General features: G+C 38.3%; 2 protein-coding genes across 3 annotated transcripts; one reads left to right on the plus strand and one right to left on the minus strand.

The window, feature by feature from the left end:
• Positions 1-477: 477 nt before the first annotated feature.
• On the minus strand, positions 478-7,860 carry LOC139950162 (tetratricopeptide repeat protein 32-like). Of its 2 annotated transcripts, none has more exons than XR_011787619.1 (4): positions 7,606-7,860; positions 6,604-6,758; positions 4,863-5,053; positions 478-3,363 (listed from the first exon to the last, which is right to left on the minus strand). XR_011787619.1 is itself a non-coding variant. In XM_071948784.1 (4 exons), the coding sequence occupies exons 1-3, from the start codon at positions 7,749-7,751 to the stop codon at positions 4,914-4,916; spliced, it is 441 nt and encodes a 146-aa protein (XP_071804885.1). In that variant the 5' UTR covers positions 7,752-7,860; the 3' UTR covers positions 478-3,363; positions 4,867-4,913. The 2 variants fall into 2 exon arrangements, 1 of the variants encoding a protein (XP_071804885.1); XM_071948784.1 differs by having other exon boundaries at positions 4,867-5,053.
• Positions 7,861-7,921: 61 nt separating this feature from the next.
• On the plus strand, positions 7,922-18,383 carry LOC139949580 (U11/U12 small nuclear ribonucleoprotein 48 kDa protein-like). The gene is made up of 8 exons (XM_071947982.1): positions 7,922-8,122; positions 9,266-9,419; positions 10,320-10,439; positions 11,388-11,451; positions 12,759-12,797; positions 14,879-15,055; positions 15,790-15,908; positions 16,308-18,383. Exons 2-8 carry the CDS (start codon positions 9,294-9,296, stop codon positions 16,905-16,907), a joined length of 1,245 nt encoding a protein of 414 aa, XP_071804083.1. The 5' UTR covers positions 7,922-8,122; positions 9,266-9,293; the 3' UTR covers positions 16,908-18,383.
• The last annotated feature ends 1,199 nt before the right edge of the window (positions 18,384-19,582 follow it).

Here is a 19,582-nt window from a genome sequence, read left to right on the forward strand (position 1 = left end):
TCTTTAATTATTTGACCCTTTAAAAACATATTTTACTGAAACATTTGGAATGTTTGGCCGATCTTGATCGGACTAAAATCTTCATTCAGTTTTTTAAATATCTTTCAACAGTTTCGAGAAGTTTTCAAGCTTTGATTAAAGGTTACACGCGATAAAACAAAATCGCAAATCAGATTAATCAAAAACTACTTTTTAGTCGGGATCCCAACACAACCTCACGTACATCAGCCGTGTACAATTAACTTTGACATTAATGTGTTATATTCTTTTGTGCGTTGACCTTGTGTGCAAGAGTTTGTGTATGTCTGTCGTAACTTTCGGCGAAAAACGTGCCATTTACAGCTTTAAAACAAGATCGCAACATAAAGTTTCAACCCTAACGTCTACCGAGAGATGTATTGTCTGGTTCAAATAAAATATTAAATACGTAGTTCTTACCTTTTCAATAGTTTTATTTATTCTTCTAAATTAGGGGCACTCTGGACACTTCTGGTAATTAGTAAAAAAATATATTGCATATACTTGGTAAGTAAAGAGCTGTTGAAAAAAATACGCATTGTGAGGTGTTTATTTCTCACTAAAATATTTAAATCTGAAGAAAAAAAGACCTCAGGCTTGAAGTTTTTTTTTACAGGCAACTGAAGCTCACAACCTTGTGAACCAGCGGTTTTTTCTTTTTCTTTTATTGTTTCCATGCAACTTCGATGACCAATTGAGCTCAGATTCCCACGAACTTGTTATTGTGAGAATACTGGTCTTTGACAAATACCAAACATATTCAGTGCCTTTGAACAAGTGCATAGTTATCGATATATTTATCGATATAATGTCGATATAATTGACTGTTTTAAACTTAATTTTTATTATCCGTTTGAAATGGTACCTTGCATTTTAACATATTGATAACTTTCTTTATATTTTTAAGCCGCAGGCTTCAAATTTTACAGCTACTTGAGCTAAACAAAAAAAAATTAAAAGAAATGCTGATAAACTTGTGTGTTCTTCATTCTTTCATCTAAATGTAATTTTGATATCCTTAAGAATTTGTCGTGATCCTCGATCAAAACTGCCGCTGGTGGCGTCCGTCAACATTACAAAACCTTGACGTCATGCGTGGGATGTTGTTTCGTTATACGTTCATGATGCGACAAAGCAGTTATACAAAAACAGACCTCCCATACGGTAACATGGGTGATGGCATAACGGGGTTTTTCGAGAATCTTTCTAATAAGCACCGGAGATGTGTATTGATAATTAATGTTTATTTACACAATTAAAATATGTTTACTCTCATGTGACCTCAGTTTCCATATTAATTAGAAACATTCTAAACGGGTTTCAGCAACGGTGACTTGTTGACAACTATTCCTCTAGCCTTTCGTATGTGAATACATTGATATTAGTTTTAGGCCTGAACACAACTGTTATAAATAGTATTATAGGGAAGTACGTCTAGGGAAAAAATAAAGACTTCAGAGGTTTAAATGTATGTGATAATGTAGGCCTTTACTTACAGTATTCAAATAAAAAAGTATGTCTATTCACTCATCATTCACTAAAACTGAGTGTATGTTCAGTTGTGTATGTTTGCCTTTGTATGAGGTTTTTTTCCAACTTCCCCGTTACAACTCCGTGGGGTGCATGTAGTGTGAAGGCACTGTGTTGGCTTGTCAATATGGGATAAGTAGGATTTGAAACTGTGCATGGTGAAGATACGATATGGAAAGGTTTGCGGTAACACCAAGTAATGACTATCTCTATTGACTTGGGTGGTTCTGAAAAGAACCATTGGTTTCAACTCTGACAGTTGAAAACCAACGGTTCTGTTCAAAACCAACTAACTCATTCAGAAATAGTTATTATGGTGTTACCGCAAACCTTTCCATATAATCAGTGATAAATAAAACAAAAACTGTAACTCTTTAAATGATGACACTAACTCATACAAAACTACTAGTGCAGCTAGGCCTAACTGTCTAGGTGGACATATAGAACACGCACAAATATGTTGGTGTTAACATTTGGAAAATAATAGCACAAACATACTACAAACCGAACAAGTGCAGAATCCATTAACAAGTAAACCATTGATATGGAAAGGTTTGCGGTAACACCATGCATTGACTATTCCTAATGAGTAGGGGTGGTTCTGAAAAGAACAGTTCAACTCGACGTTTCGATCAGTATGCTCTGATCGTCTTCTGAGATGACGGTCAGTTGAAACTTTAAGAACCATATAAACTCATTAGAGATAGTCATTAAATGGTGTTACCGCAAACCTTTCCATATATTATTTCCACCATGCACCAAGTTTCAAGTCCTACCAAGTAAACATTTGTATAATGATGACAAAACAGTTTGTTTACTACATTATTGACAAGATAATAGGTGCTGCATTTCCGATGGTTGAGCAGAGATAACTTTTTGTTCCCCATTATTTAGTTAAATTAAGTGTGAACATATCAGTAATAAATAATGTCCTTTTGATAAAATGATCACAACAATGCACAAACAAAAAATAATATCAACCACACAAACATCCATTGTGGCTCAATAAAAAGGGGTGCAAAAACTCAATCACAATAAACAGTAACAATGGCGCCAAACAAAAACTATTTAATAGCACAGGACATAAACACAAACAATCAATACATAAACTCAACAACTAAAAAATAAATTGAAAAAAAAACTCAACACATTAACAATAACACCAACATCTATATATTTTCACCTATCTGAACTATTTTTTACTTGTATAAGTACTTATCGGCCTGCTTGACCGCCAGTACAGTAAATAAATAAACCAGAATGCCTACACTCCCTCTTCAGCTTTTTCGTTAATAATTACAAACAATTTGGACAGTTGGTACAGTTTTAAAAAAGCTGTGGAAACAGCAGATGACAGATGACTTACTAAAGATGACATCTTGGAAGTAGAGGAAGGTGATTTGGGCACGGTCGCGACAAAATTAAAAAATTTTGAAGATGCATTGCGACAGATTGTTTGCCGCAGGCGCAACATATAAAACTTATTGCTTAAAGGATTGAAGGATTGTGTCACCGATTGTGTTTTGTAAGTAAATAATGTTGTTGTGAAAAGTCGCGATCGACACTATTCAATTACCCAGCATAGGGTCGCAAATATTTTTGAAGTAGACCCAGACGTGGCGGCGCGATTAACCATGTTAACTGAGTAGTTGAAAAACAGTAGCGTTGCGACTTGTCTAAGAAATCAATAGTCGCGACTTTGACACTAGTCGTACTAGTCTCCAAGGCTTATTCCAGATAACAATTACCTTGGGGGTCCACATGGTAGAAGTGGGAGGTCTTTCAGATTTACTTGTCACCCATGAAGACGACATCCTGAAAGTAGAATTTATTCCAAAAATAAATTAGTTTTTCTAGTCTAGCCATAGGAGATATGTACTGGACACTGGACACTATTGGTAATTGTCAAAGACCATTCTCACTTGGTGTATCTCAATATATGCACAAAATCACAAACCTTGGCAAAGTGGGAATCAATTGGTCATTAACGTTGCAAGGTAACAATGAAAGAAAATCACCCTTGCTGCACAAGTTTGTGTGCTTTAAGATGCCTAAAAAGGTTTCAGGCCTGAAGTTCCTTTTAGTATTTGCCAGAGAAATTACCTCTTTTTCCAGTAAAAAAAAAAACCTACTTCAGAACTAGATGTATCTCACAATTTTTCCAGTCAACAGCTCTTGTTTGCTCATTACCAAGAAAGCTTTCTGCTGAACATTTTTTGAGTAATTACCAGCAGTGTCCAGTGCCTTTGATGAAGACGGCATCTTATTTTCAGAATGTCATCACCCCAAGATGGATTATCTTGAGAAGTCAGCAATCTTTTTTTAAGATCAGAGGTAACTATAAATCAATAAATAGTAAACTTGCCAGTACAACCACATAATAAAACTCTTTTGTGCGAGTGTTGGCTCTGAAAAGAACCAATGTTGTCGCAACGTTTCAAACTCTGCTCGTCTTCAGGAGAAACTTTCAAGACATTGTCATCCCGAAATATCATCTTGGGAAGTTGATGTCTTAATTTCAAGATATCGAAACTCTGCAGTAAATTATCTCAGGTCAGGATTTTCCTGACTCAGGATCTGGACATGTTGGATGGTACTTTCAGGGCTTTGTACAATTTGGTTGAGGTAACAAACATCTTATTAAAGACACTAGACACTATCGGTTATTAAGAAAGACCAGTCTTTACAGTTGGTGTATGTCAACATAATGCATAAAATAACAAATCTGAGCTCAATCAGTCGTTGAAGTCGCAAAAAATTAATGGAAGAAACAACACCCTTGTCACACCATGGTCACATGGTCACATAAAGTTGTGTGCATTCAAATGTTGATTTCGAGACCTCAAATTCTAAAACTTGAGGTCTCGAAATCAAAGTCGTGGGAAATTACTTCTTTCTTGAAAACTACGTCACTTCAGTGGGAGCTGTTTCTCACAATGTTTATCAACCTCTCCCCATTACTCGTAATCAAGAAAGTTTTATGATAATAATTATTTTGAGTACCTACCAATAGTACGTGTCCACTGCCTTTAAGCGTTTGACGCCTGTTATAAAGGTTGAGTATCTTTCTTTGCTATAATGAGGTATACCCCAACAGAAGCCTGTATGCTTTGTTTTTGAAAGGGCACCAAGGCAATTTCTCCTTGATAAACGACACCATATGAGGAGATACCTGTTGGAGCTTTTCAAAGGCACCATGGCAAACCTTTGTGAAGTACCAGGCCTGCTATTCAGCCACACTATGATCTCTCTTTCAACCAAGAACAATCATATAAAAAAACCTCATCGAAAAACTTGATATGAATTCCCCTTACGTACTTATCCACTTGAAGGACTACATGGAGCAAGTTTCCACGGAAACCGCATCATAAATGCTGGCTTGGCGGGACGTGTTGACTTCTTTCTAAGTCTTCCTGAGACGTCTTCAGGGCCACTTCAGCATCAGGGAAGTCGGGACAGAGTCGTAAAGCTTCTTTGAAGTCATTGATTCCAGATTGAAATCTTGCTATATGAAACAAGGAGGGAAAAGAAACCAAAAAAGTGTCAATTAATATATAATGAACCATACTGCTTCAATTCTCGTACATATTTTCTGTTTTTCAAAATTGTAAGCTCTGAATGAAAGTGAGTTCAAAAAAAAAAAAAAGTCAATCTGCACCACACACAGTGACAAATTCCTTTCCTTTTATCTGCAAAATGTTCATGGGTTTTCATGTGTGGCCTTGGTATGAATATTTAATTAGTCAAAGGGGTTTCTGGAATTCAGTCTTTTTCGGCCTTCTATGAAAAGTCTCAACAAAAATAATGCACCAGTAAATTTAAACGAAGAGCATATCTGTAATTTTGTATGAAAAAAATTGGTGCAACTCCAATTTTAAAAAGAGTGGGTAATGTGCCGTGACCGCCAAGCCAGCATTTGTAAAACAACAGAAGAGTCTTACAAGCTCAGGGTCAGCTCATGCTAGACCTGAGGCTCTTTTGTTATTGACTAACGCTGGCTCGGCGGTCGGGGCACCATACCCACAAAAAAACAGCAGGCTGCCATATCAATCGATGATGCACCATGCAGGAAAACTATGCTGTCCAATGGTGGCTTTTTTCGTAACAGGATTTTTTGACTACTGGTGGAAATTGCTGTATCCTGACTGGACTAGGTATCACCCGGTTTCGCTTTTAACATTTCCAGGAAGAATATCAAATAATCTATCCATCCATCTTTTTTCAGAACTGTTGGCGACATTCATAACGGGACAATCTGCCATATTTTTTTGACTTGTTTTCTTTCTTTTTGAAGCAATTTCTTTTAGTTTGAGTTGCACCGATTTTGTTCATACAAAAAAAAAAAACATGCTCTTCATTTCGATGTACTGCTACATAATTTCTGTCAATACTTTTCAGATAAGGCTGAGAAAGACTGAATTTCAGAAGCCCTTCAGACTAATTAAATATTCACATCGAGGTCACACATGAAAACACACATAAAATGCTGCAGATAAAACCTGGCAATTAGTGTAAGCTTGCATGGGTTGCTGATTGACTGGTTATTGTGAAGCCTAGGATGAGCATGAAACCATCAAGTAGCCAGCTGGGCCAAATTGCAAGGCTCTGCTTACTGTAAGCACAGAATCGGCGCTTACGAACGCAGGGAATTCTGTGCTTATGGCTAGCAGGTCACAGGTTAGCAACGAATTTTGGATTCTGCGTATGCGTACTCCGCGTTACTAGGCATTCTACGCTTACAAAGCTAGTGCAGAAATTTGGCGCTTACAGGTACATGTAAGCGGTGAATCCTCATCGTAAGTGCAGAATTAAGCGGTAAGCAGAGCCATGAAATTGGGCCATGGTAATGAATTTGTCCTCTCTTGCAGTACTTTACTTGCACTATCATGGCAATTTGGGGCTGGTAACCTGTTTTGTAAGCTGCCTGTGCCTAACAGGATTTAGTGCTTACAGGCTTTATGAAATGCCAATTATAAAATTTACCCCCCAGAAGGGAAATGAAAGGTTTACTATGTGAAACCATGGATTAGTAAACAGCATGAAACCAACCAGTACCTAGCCTGTAATGAATTTGTCCTCTGTTGTAGTACGCTATGGCGAAGGTATCATCCACATTAATGGCAGCCGTGTAGTCCTCCACAGCCTCGTCAAAGTCCACACGTAGGTATTTTATCTGGCCACGGTTGTTATATGCTTGGGCCAGCATTTTTCTGTGTACAAACAAAAAGTAGTATTATAAGCATTGTTTTTAAAGCATTTATAATGATAATCAATGATCATTATAAAATGATCATAAAGACATAAGAGAATGCACTGTTGCTACATGGAACAAGGTTGCACATATACTTGATGATTAAAAGGAACTGCACTGGGCACTAGTTTTGCTTCGAGAGGGGGGGGGGTTCTTCCACCAACATACTCAGTTGAGCCATTCTACCTCCATGGTTGAGCATGCTGGTCAATGGAGGAATTAACCTTCATTCATCCCAAGGGACTGGGTTTGCCGCCTACCACACAGGCTCCTACTACTAGGGCCGGGAATGTGATTATAACCAGTACCCGAGTATTGTAACTGGGGCTCTGTACTGTCGCAAATGTCATTTTTTGTTGATGAGTTCATATCATCAGCAGAGCCCCAGCCCAGTTACTGGGTAAAATATTTTTGATTTGATTACAAATTGAAAAATTCACCCACTGAATTGTTATGAGTACCATAACTTAAGAAGAGCCCAAAGAGCCCAAAACAGAACTAAAATAAAGCATACAATGTATATACACAGTACACTGTTCTGAGTGAAAAAGTAATGAAGTTTTTAACTTATGAATTGGCTGTGCAGTGTGCAACTATTGACTTGAGTTTGAACACACTCACTACTCACTGGCCACTGGGCCACTGGGAGTCTAGTCTGGGCCTACTCCTAGAACTATGCGGTTTCGTTCCGCTTTCACGGGAGACGATAGCGGAACGGAACCGCATAAAAGCATGATTGGTACAATGATAGTTAGGCTGGGCCTCCCCCTGTACTACTACTACTACATGTACATACAAGCACTCACTCTCGATTAGTTTTGTCACACGAGGCACTGCTGTCGCAAGTTACTTCCGCATTACATTGTTCAACAAAATCCGTGAATAGTTTCTCTGCCACCTTAAACTGGCCCAACATGAACTGCTTTTGGGCCTCGTCGAATGTTGCGTCCATAGTGCATTAGAACTATATACACCGAGCGAGTGGAAAATGCAGACCTTGGGAAGTTTTAAACTCGATACAAAAACTCGGTCGGTGTCACTTTTGTAGTTTGGTGCGTGGAGCATGTGACATCAAAACATTGAATAGCTTGCCACTATAGCTTGCCACTTGAGGGCGCTGCTCAACTTTTTACGGAGAACAAGAAACGTGATTCGCGATCGTTCTGTTTTGTTTGTTTACATTTTCTTCGTTAGTTCTTCAATCAGAAGATGAAACAGCAACAACAAGAAGGAAATTGATTCACTAACTGTCCTAACTCCAGCTGATGCAGTATTCATTGTATCTTCACAAGTCCACGCTTGAGACACTCACTAACCAGTTCGGTAAGAGTCCTGACACTTTGACTTTCTCGGGTTTTTTTATTACTGAGCAAAACCAAAAACTTAAACATGTTGAAAGACCGATTAGTAAGTCAACTCGTCCTTTGGTTTGCGGTAGTGAACACATGTTTATTTTGTGTATAATGTTAATATGTTGGTAATGTAAGAACATTTCTGGAACATTATCATAAAGTTCCATGCTGTATTGATTGTGTTTACCACTGTTAGTCTTTCTATCCATCACACTCACACTTCACAGTCACAGTCTAATTATTAGGCCTAACCTAATTAATAATTATTGTAATAAATAATGATTAATTAATTATTTATATTTTAATATTAATATTATTATAATAACGGAAGTTACCATCATGACCATGTAGGCTTTTCAATTTTATAAATACTAAAACAATTAAACTTAATAAATTAAAAGACTAACTAAGATTAAAATTAAGAATGAATTAGTTAGACTTAATAAACTAATTCATAATAAAAGACTAACTAAGATTAAGAATGAATTAGAAAGATTTCAGCTTATAAAATAGTAAAAGAAATAATTGTATCAGAGGTTGTATGACCGGGGGCAAACTTACATTGCTAGCTTCTACTTCTACTTTAACTCGGCAAAGTCCCATGATGAGATATCACGCCAAGATTACACACGCGTTTGACCGATGAAGCAACTACATGTAGGGTAGATTAAGAGTGGATTTGAACTGGGAGAGCGGGGCAGTGACAGCTTATGGGAGTTCGCCAAGTTTCTTTGACCTGAAGATCATTTTTAAAACAAAACAACACTCAGTTGAGGAGTAACTATAGAATACAGAGCCACACTCGGCGACAGCCCTAACCCTAACCCTAACCCTAACCATGCAAACCCTAACCATAACCCGCATAACCATAACCCTAACCCTAATGCTAACGGCATAACCCTAACCCTAACCCTAACCCTAACCCTGCTGGAGTGGCCCTGTATTATATTTAGATGGACAGCAAAGTGTTTGCGACATTGTAATGGGGCACACTTTTTCTTTTCTGTAGTAAAAGGTAGTTTGATTCGGATACTATATAATCACTGTATGTACATCATTGTAGGACCCAAAACATCACATTGATATTTTTAAAACTTTCTTTCTACAACTGTAGGTTCTTAGACACAATTTGGCGAGCCATCATGGCAGAGGATCAGCTTGAAGCTCGTCAAGCTACAATCGACAACCTGTCTGCGTTCATTGAGACAAGCCAGAGCCAGCTGGATTGCTTTCTTGGGGATCTCAACTGGAACAGAGAGGAGCTTCTTGTAAGTCAAAAGTCCAAGCTTCGAGGACATGATGCCTCGTCCACACAACTCGTTTATTTACCTCTTCTTTACTAGTCGGAGTTGTCAATTGCACTGGACTCAAGCTCTGGTGTTTCCAATCTGCAGAGTGCGGGTTTGAGTCCGGGTTTTGACACCGGTGTTCTTAAAGCAAGACATATCTCTTATTGCTTTGTCAATCAGATGGGCTGTGTTTCCGGAAGTGCCTGCTGAGTGTGCAGCAGCACCTTGTTAACAATCACAAAGAGTAACACAGATTCAGTCTCATAATTTAATACTTTCTTTGCTAAGCAAAATAATGCATGGCACACCAGTTGCATTGATAATTGTTTTGAATTTTTTGGTAACCACTTTTTTTAAGCAAAATTTGTCTGTGCTTATTGTTGCTTGAATACATTTGTAGTGCGTGTGCTTACAGGCTCTCTGAAATTGGGTATTTAGGTTTTTTTATCAGTAAAAGGTAACACTCTGAGCCCAATTTCACAAAGCCTGTATAAGCACAAAAACTGTATAAGCACAAAAACTTGCTAAGCACAAACAAATCTTGCTTAACAGAAACTGGTAACCAGCCAAATTTCAAAAAGATTGACACTAAGTTATTGCAACAGGTGCCCCACACACAGTATTTTCTGCTTATAGGAACACATTGCATTTGTAACCGTTTGTTATAAAATGCATTGGTTAGAAAGATTGTTAAAAAGTAGAATACAAATGATCCACACAAAGTTGCCTCGAAATTGCATGGTTTTCCTCTTACTTTGCGAACTAACAATTTCGAGTGATACTTGTGTGGATTATTATATTCTACTTTTAAAATATTTTTATGAAATTTAGCCCTAAAGAGTTCAGTGGATTTAATCTTATTTCGTTTGTCTGACTTAGAATGAAAAGAGGATGAAGGTTTGTCCAATCAATTCACATCACGTCATCCCTGAGTCTTCGCTGAAGAAACACGCTGAGGAGTGTGAGCTGGTAGCCGAGGGCTACACCAGAGAGGAACAGGTAAATAACCATGGCAACTGCCAGGTGCAGACACTAAGCTTGTTACAGACCCATTGCGTATGATGTCACACTTTCAAAAAGGAGGCAGATCATTGGACAGTAGCTGTCTCTGTGCGTAAAAACAAGCACGTGACCGCAGCGTACCTGTAGGGTTTTGCTTTATGCAAGGGGGAGCTTTGACTTCTTACACATTACAGTATGCGCCTCCGAATAGTGCACTTAATTTTGAGTGTCAGCTCTCTTTTGTGCAATGTGCATGTTTGTATACGATTTTGACACCCAAAATGACACCCAGGATAGGCACATGCGAGTACGCTGCGCGTGTTGCAAGGGGTCTATACCTTGATTGTAGATTGTGAATATTCCGTGGTCAAGAATCAACTATAACACTATGTAGCGGGAGACCCTACACAAGACGGTATCTGTGTTTTGACCCCTTGCCACGCCCATCACTCGTGGCGACTGTGCCATGTTCATCCTTTTGGTGGTCAAAACGTCTTTAATATAAAACAAAGTGCTTTGTGAAATCAATCCTTTGCCTACATATCTTCTGTTAAGCTGTATTATGTTGTTGGCCGAATGGAGGGGCAGCGCATTATGGCATGTACATGTATGGGATAGAGATTGAATGCCCTAATTCAAATTAACCCTTAAACTAAAGTGAAACTTTGCTGACCCCAAAGATGTACAGCTGCTTGACATTTGCTTTTGCTAACAATGGCAAAAGTGAGGCAAGGCATTTTAGGGGAAATTGGTTTTAGGTTGTGATATCGAACTCAAGCAAGTACAATTTGAAGAGGAGACCTTGGGCAAATGCATTTTTGTCTACTTTATAAAGAGATAAGAGAGAGGGTTAAACAAACCAGGGTGGTTCAGTTTTGAAAACATTGGTCCATCAATATAACAGCTGCATGGTTTTAAGTTTTATTATTATTGGTTTGTTTCCAGAAAGAGATTCAAAGCACACACTTCTTCTACTCCCAATCAAACTGTGTGGTACCTGTGCTGATAGGTAAGCATTAAAGACACTGAACACTATTGGTAATTGTCAAAGACCAGTCTTCTTACTTGGTGTATCTCAACAAATGCACAACAAATGCACAAAATAACAAACCTGTGAAAGTTTTTGCTCAATCGGTTGTCGAAAATGCGAGATAATAATGGGAAAAAAACACCCTTGTCACACAAAGCAGTGTGCTTTCAGATGCTTGATTTTGAGAACTTAAATTCTAAATCTGAGGTCTCGAAGCAAATTCGAGGAAATTTACTTTTCGTGAAAACTAAGTTACTTCAGAGGGAGCCGTTTCTCACAATGTTTTATAGTATAAACAGCTCCCCATTACTCGTTACCAAGTAAGGTTTTATGCTAATAATTATTTTGAGTAATTACCAATAGTGTCCACTGCCTTTTAATGACAAGAGATTGTCTGTTCTTTATTTGACATGCAGGCCTGATAGCTTGTGGTTAAACTGTAATTTGTGTTGTTTTCAATTCAGTAGAAAATTGATTACCAGATTTACACATGGAGGCATCATCCTAAGAGCCGAGGCTTGTGATGGATGTGCTTGTTACAACACAAAACAATACAAAACTTAACAGGATAGACAGCACTAAATTGTTATTATGTTTTTCTCTTCACGATGATGAGGGACTGAAACTCGGGACATCCTGGGCAAAAAGGCAATGGCCACACACAAATGCCGGTACATTGTTTCTGTCACAAATTGCTGTTCACATGAATTGTTTATTTATTTATTTATTTTGTTGGTGGTGGTGTGGTGTAGGGCGTTGGGGGGGGGGGGACGTTGGTTGCAACCTTGTCTCAATTTGTTTGTGGGACACTTACAAAATTTGAGAACTCATGCCCAGACAATTTACATATACTTTTTATATCTCCTAACGTCACAAGGCCAGATGGCCACTTTAAGGTGAGGTCCCGTTTAACTTATTTGAGCTTCCAACCCAAATCAACTACCACTATTTGTACAACTATGCGCCAGGCTGGTACCTTCCTATTTTTTATCAAGCAAATATGTTTCAGTTAAGTGCCTTGCTGAAGTGAAGAGCACAGGTGTCATGACAGGGACTTGAACCCACACTCTGCTGCTGACAACACAAGAGCTTGGGTCCAGTGATCTAGAATGCGACCATGCTGAAAATACTCATGATATTTTGTTACGGGAGAAATTACTTTACCACATTTAGCAACGTAACGTAACATTTCAAGGGGCATGTGGCAACGACCAGATGCATGAAGCCACCCACATCTGCTTAGTCTGTCAAGTATGAATGTTGACCTGTCACCTTTTTGTTGACAGATAATGACACGCAGAAAGAGATACTGTCCAAAGTCCCAGGTAAGAACAGTTTTCTCACTCTCCCCCCCCCTTTCCGACCCAGTATATGGTGCCTTACACCCATCGGCGTATTAGTAAAAACTAAGCAGTATTCTTTATACAGGTGCAACTTGAACATCTATAAAGGGGCAAAGTTTACCGTTTTTTTTTTTACACCATTCAATTGATTTGATTCTGTAAATATTGATGATATACCAACCTGTGCAAATTTCATTTCAAAAGGTGGTAGCATTTTAGAGATATCGTAAACAAACATGAAGTGGTTATGTCCACGGAGGAAGAGCAATCCCTAATTGGAATACACAATCTGAGAAACTTTTCTCAGATTGAATTTTTTGTATTCCTCTTTTGAAAACCATGTTCCTTAGAAGAGAATCATCTTCTCAAAATTGTAGGCCCTATCAATATCAGCAAGGCTTCTTACCAAGTACAGTGTGTAAGGTTTTACGTTTATTAACTTTTGGAGTAATTATCAGGGATACATACCCTCCCTTTAACTCCCAGATGATATGAAACTGAACCTGTGAACTGACTTTTTTATTCTCTTTCAGTGATGAGCCCTGAGACCATTAACTTGAGGCAGGTGGTTTCACTCATATCACTCAAAGTCGTCTTCTACATATATCCTTAAATTGTATCCTCTTTGAAAATATAACTTTAATGAGGGGATTAACAGGTGTTTTATAGGGGTGCAGAGTACGTGATGACAAGCATTAATATACACATAATGAATGTTTATGAGTGCAATGGTGCGAATATGTTCATGAGTTGAAAGATGGAATGTTCTAATCAACGAGGCGGAGCCGAGTTGAATGGAACATTCCAGCTTTCAACGAATGAACATATTCGCACCATTGCACGAATGAAAAACATTCATTATTTGTTTTATATAACATCCAAGTAGATCTTTGTCATTTTGATTGAAAGATACAACTTTCAAAACAAACAAAGCGTGTAGGCCTACAATTTTTAATTGTAGAAGCTGAATGCTAGTAATTTTATGCCTTGCAGTAACACTGCTGCAGCGTTACCAAAGGCACGCGCACGCAGTGATGTTTTTACTCAGCTTTTTCATTCCATCCGAAAAGTACCATTGCACGCTGGCAGCGTGCAATGGTACTTTTCGGATGGAACGAAAAAGCACGGTGAGTGACTCAGCGTGCAATGGTACTTTTATTTGCTATCACGTGACGGACAATCCTCCAATCAAATGGCAAGGATCTGCTTGGGTGTTATATAATCTAAAATAATATTGTTGTCATTGGTGTTCGTACGCATGTTGTTAGGATAACTATGATAACATGTAGTATGTGTTTCTTTGTGGGGAAAGATTAAACCAAATTTGTTTTTCCCCAACGAGCTGATGTATGGTTAGCAATGCATACTCAGTGCTTTTTCTGGTCAATGGAAAAAAAAACACTGACTGCTTAGTTGGATTAAACACCACGACCCCATCTACGTATTATCCATTACACACCGATCATTACAGGTTCCAGTCCTGTAATTGCATGTAGTTGTAGTTCCAGTCCTGTAGTTGCATGTAGAAAAGTTGACTCATCCAATGACAAAACTGTCATTCATCCACATGAGTTTTCGACTTTCAAAACGAGTTTACAGTGCTCTTCTCCATATCAAAATGTGCAACAGAATGCCTTAAACTCAACTTAAAGTCTACTTTATTTATGGTGAGGTAGAATTGCAATACCACTTTGTTCTTATAGCTCACATCTTCTTATATTTTAGTCTTTTTTCATGAAAAATCTCCTACTGTATGTTACAGTGCCAGGAGCGTCACTGGGTGATGGACATGTGCACTTTATAAGAAGCCACAATTATTATTAATTATAACATCACAAGGCCAGACTGCCACTTCAAGTGAAGGCTATTTTACGAAGCAAGTATGATCAAGTATCTTGCTAAAGGGCACAAGTGTCGTGACTTGGATTCAAACCCACAACTCAGAGCTTGGGACTGCCAAACCGCTCTGTCTTGACACGCCACAAAATAATTCACAGAGTAATATTTGTAGTAACTTCACATGCCTTATTAAAATGATTCCTCGTTTGCTTTTCGTTTTGTAGGAAGCTTTGCAGACAAGAAGGTACCCCGTACCGTGGAGCGAATGGATAAGACATTTACTCCAGCGGAGAGGCTAGCAATTTATGATACGATCATCGAGAAGTCCAAAGCTACAAATAGACAGAGCGCTATCTCCCTCCAGGAACTGGAACTGGATCCTGATAGCCTGCTGAAGAGAGGTGAGCAGTTTTACCAAAATGTCGGATCTACACAAGATTTAGTCTTGATCTGGCTTAAACTGAGGTGGTATTTCGGATTTCAATACACCTTTAAAGATTGTCTGGGACATGGGAACAGTTTTCAGCCACTCTTTTCCAAAGACAGTTTTCCATGATGACTGTTGCAAGATTTAGTCTTGATCTGGCTTAAAGCCCACATGATAACATTAATGTGGTTGCCATGGTTTTGGGTTAAACACAATTTATACTATCAGAAAAAAAATAACCTGAGGTGTGATTTCGGTGGGGATGCAACCTGGGGGACAAAGAAAGTAGTGCCACTACTTATGAAGTGCTTTATCACACTTGAATCTCAAATCGCTTGTTCTACAAGGCATGCTGAGCTTTAGTTGAACTTTAAGACTCATTTGTTTAAACTAGCACCATGTAACAGTTTACAAGGTGCCTCGGCGTAGTCTGTAGCCAACTATACCAGAAATGTTGGGGGCAACCCCTTCTTTTAACGATAAGTGTACTAGGTTGTTTTAAACCCATTACACAACACACAGTACATGTAGCTACAACTTTAAGTTGAACGTATTTGCTTAGGGACACATTTATGTCAATACTGGAATTCAAACCCGCACTCTGTTAACCTGCTGGTATTACAGAAACGCCAGAGCTTGAGTTCAGTACACTTATCCGCTCGGCCAGGACGCCAAACACCATAATAAAACATTTAATTTGTTTCATAGATCAAATTCAAGTAAAGAAGAGTAAACTGGAGGTTCTGGCTGAGTTAAGGGACTACAAACGACGTCGTCAGAGTTACCGTGCCAAGAATGTTCACATCACTAGGCGTTCTCAAACAGAGGTATGAGGATTCGTCATGAGTATTTGTTTCTTAAACCAAATAAAAAACCACAACGGGAAATGGAAAACAGGTTAATTTAAAAATGATTTGGGGTTGAACAGCAACAAAAATAATCCAAAGAAAGAATCAATGTTTATATCCCTGGATGGAGAGACACAACTATAGTAAAACATCTTGCTCGAGGATATACAGTGTATGGGTCATGACCGGGTTTCTCACCCAACCTCCAATGACTTAACCACCAGAACTTAAATTTGATGCTCTTAACACCATACAACATTGGTTGAACACAACATTTTCATGCAAAAGTACAACCATGACATGAGCTTTATTATTTGAAATCACATATTTCTTTCTCTAAGGTAACCAAAATGTTGTCAATAATTTTAAATTTGACAGATCATGAGGGACGTGATTGAGAATCAGATGACTGAGATACGACAGGCGATACAAGGTGATGACGAAAGCTCAGTTCAAACCTCCGAGAGAGCTGATACCTCACCGATTCAAACCCCGTCCAGATCCCGAGAGGTCAGCCCTAGTCCTGACCACCCAAGATCAAGAGAACATAGCAGACAACGGGAAGACTCCCTCGGACATCGGAATTCACGGCGAGGAAGCTTCAAGGAGGATTCATATAGCCGCAGGTCAAGGAGGAGTCCAAGACGTTCTCACTCGGGAAGAAAGGACGATCGGAGAGATCGCCGAAGAGATTCACATCATAGTGAAGTCGCTGAGAAGCCACACATCAAAGTCGAGAAGGACCTGACTAGGTCACATGAAGCTGGCGATAGTCCTGAGCATTCTCAGTCTAAACGAGTGAAAGAGAGGGACATAGAGGATGGCTCTGCTCCTAGCCCAGAGATCCGCATCAAAGTGGAGAAAGATGAAGAGCCTCGATCTGGGAACTCCAGTCGAAGTTCATCCAAGTCGAGAAAAGAACACAAGCACAAACATTCAAAGCATAAGCATCACCATAAGCACAAGCATCATAGGTAGAGAGATACATGTAGGCAAGTGTGCCATTTATAATCAAGACTCAAGGCTGGATTTTGTAAGCAATAATTTGTAAATATGATTTTTTTCCAAGTTTGAATTTGTGTTTGGGGTGGGGGGAAGGGTCACAGGACGGAAAACTCCAAACACTATTATGAAAACAAAATATGGTGTCTCCAAAAATGGCTCAATTCCTAAATAAGGTGTTACAAAGGGTAAAAAAAAAATATAAAAAAAATAAATAAATGCAGACAGCTATATGGCTTGAAATCCAATGCTTAGCAGATTGTGCCCCTGAAAAACCCATACTGTTTGCTTTGCGTTTATACCTGACCAACTCTAAAAATGTTGTCCTAAGTTTATGCAATAGATTTAGTAAAAGAAAATAATAATAATGGAAATCAATAGTGTTTTAAAACATAAATGTGTTATTTCTGGTAAAACAAATTGAAACCTATACTACTTAAAGTTTGCAAACTGCACCAACTGAGCCTTACTAATTGTGTGGAAACCTGCTAATCCTACCAGCCAATAATAACTGTCAAAACTGCATGTGTTATTGGAAATAAAACCATGTTTTACTTTTGAAACTGAACAGTGCCCTCTAGTGGTTGTAATTGGTTAGTAAAAGGGGAAAGAATGGCATTCATCAGAGATATCCATTGCATTTTAGTGGACATCTTAAGCTAGTTGGGTTAAAGGCACTGGACACGTTTGGTAAATGTCGAATACCAGTCATGCCAGTAGGCCTATTCTCACTTGGTGGATCTCATCATATGCATAAAATAACAAATCTGTCAAAATATACTCGGTTGACCATCGAAGTTTCAAGAGAATAATGAATTTGTGAGTTTTCAGATGGCTAACAAAAAAATAGTATTAAAATACTTCAGACCCGAAGCTTTTTAAGTGAGTGATAAATTACCTCTTTATCAGAAACTACATTACTTCAGAGGGAGTCATTTCACACAATGTTTTGTGCTATCAACAGCTCTCCTTTGCTCATTACCGGTAACCAAGTAAGTTTTTGTACTAACATATATTTTGAGTAGTTACCAATAGTTATGGGATTACCATGCATAAAATAACAAGTCTGTGGAAATGTAGACTCAATTGGTCATCGAAGTTGAAAGAGAATAATGGGGGGAAAAACCGGTTACTCAATATTGTGTGCGTTTAGGCCTAATGTCTTTAAATTATTTCTTGGGTAAGAAAAAGAGATCAATTTCTGAAAAATTGTTTTGCTATCAGTAGCTCGCATGGCCATTGCTCGTTACCAAGGAAGTTTTTATGCTAACAATTGTTTGGGGTAAACATTACCAATGGTGTTTAGTGCCTTTATTTCATGTCAGACGAACAGCGGCACTGTACCCTGATTATAACACAAGTTAGTAAAGTTTTATTAAAACGAGGTTTTATCCAGATATTGTTTACAATGAGTGCAGTAACGCACATTTTAGCCAGTTTGCTAACATTAATGTACGCTTGGAAAGACTCGGGAATGATATTTTTTTCTACTTAAAGGAACACGTTGCCTTGGATCGGACGAGTTGGTCTATAAAAAGCGTTTGTAACCGTTTTTTATAAAATGCATATGGTTGGAAAGATGTTTTAAAAGTAGAATACAATGATCCACACAAGTTTGCCTCGAAATTGCGTGGTTTTCCTTCTACTGTGCGAACTAACATGGTCGGCCATTTATGGGAGTCAAAATTTTGACCCCCATAAATGGCCGACGTGTTAGTCGATAAGGTAAAAGGAAAACCACGCAATTTCGAGGCATGTTTGTGTGGATCATTGTATTCTACTTTTACAACATCTTTCTACCCATATGCATTTTATAAAAAACGGTTACAAACGCTTTTCAAAGACCAACTCGACCGATCCAAGGCAACGTGTTCCTTTAACCGTTTGTTATAAAAGCATATGATTGGAAAGATGTTTATAAAGTAGAATACAATGATCCACACAAGTTTGCCTCGAAATTGCGTGGTTTTCCTTTTACTGTGCGAACTAACACGGTCGGCCATTTATGGGAGTCAAAAATTTGACTCCCATAAATGGCCGACTGTGTTAGTCGACGAGGTAAAAGTAAAACCGTACAATTTCGAGGCATGTTTGTGTGGATCATTGTATTCTACTTTTACAGCATCTTTCTACCTACATACATTTTATAACAAACGCTTTTCAAAGACCAACTCGACCGATCCAAGGCAACGTGTTCCTTTAAAGGCAGTGGACACTATTGGTAATTACTCAAAATAATTATCAGCATAAAACTTACATGGTAATGAGTTATGTGGAGAGGTTGATAGTATAAAACCTTCTGAGAAACGGCTCCCTCTGAAGTGACATAGTCTTCGAGAAAGACACGAATTTGATTTCGAGACCTTAGATTTAGAATTTGAAGTGTCGAAATCAACCATCTAAACGCACACAACTTCGTGTGACAAGGGTGTTTTTCTTTCATTTTTATCTCGCAACTTTGAGGACCGATTGAGCTCAAATTTTCACAGGTTTGTTATTTCATGCATATGTTGAGATACACCAATTGAGAAGACTGGTCTTTGACAATTACTAATAGTGTCCAGTGTCTATAAGTATTAAAGTGTTCCTAATGTTTGCCATTCGGAGAGATCCATAAAAAAGCATGTTATTATAAAGGCCTGAAAAGTATT

This window comes from Asterias amurensis, chromosome 17 (assembly GCF_032118995.1).
Source record: "Asterias amurensis chromosome 17, ASM3211899v1".
Lineage (NCBI taxonomy): Eukaryota > Metazoa > Echinodermata > Asteroidea > Forcipulatida > Asteriidae > Asterias > Asterias amurensis.

Excerpts from the sequence above, each read along its gene's own strand:
- LOC139949580 (XM_071947982.1), top strand. The coding sequence starts at position 9,294 with ATGGCAGAGGATCAGCTTGAAGCTCGTCAAGCTACAATCGACAACCTG. Across the intron at positions 9,420-10,319 it reads GGAACAGAGAGGAGCTTCTT|AATGAAAAGAGGATGAAGGT; the intron begins GTAAGTCAAAAG and ends TGTCTGACTTAG. Across the intron at positions 15,056-15,789 it reads TGATAGCCTGCTGAAGAGAG|ATCAAATTCAAGTAAAGAAG; the intron begins GTGAGCAGTTTT and ends TTTGTTTCATAG.
- LOC139950162 (XM_071948784.1), bottom strand. The coding sequence starts at position 7,751 with ATGGACGCAACATTCGACGAGGCCCAAAAGCAGTTCATGTTGGGCCAG. Across the intron at positions 6,759-7,605 it reads TGTGACAAAACTAATCGAGA|AAAAATGCTGGCCCAAGCAT; the intron begins GTGAGTGCTTGT and ends GTTTGTACACAG. Across the intron at positions 5,054-6,603 it reads ACAAATTCATTACAGGCTAG|CAAGATTTCAATCTGGAATC; the intron begins GTACTGGTTGGT and ends TGTTTCATATAG.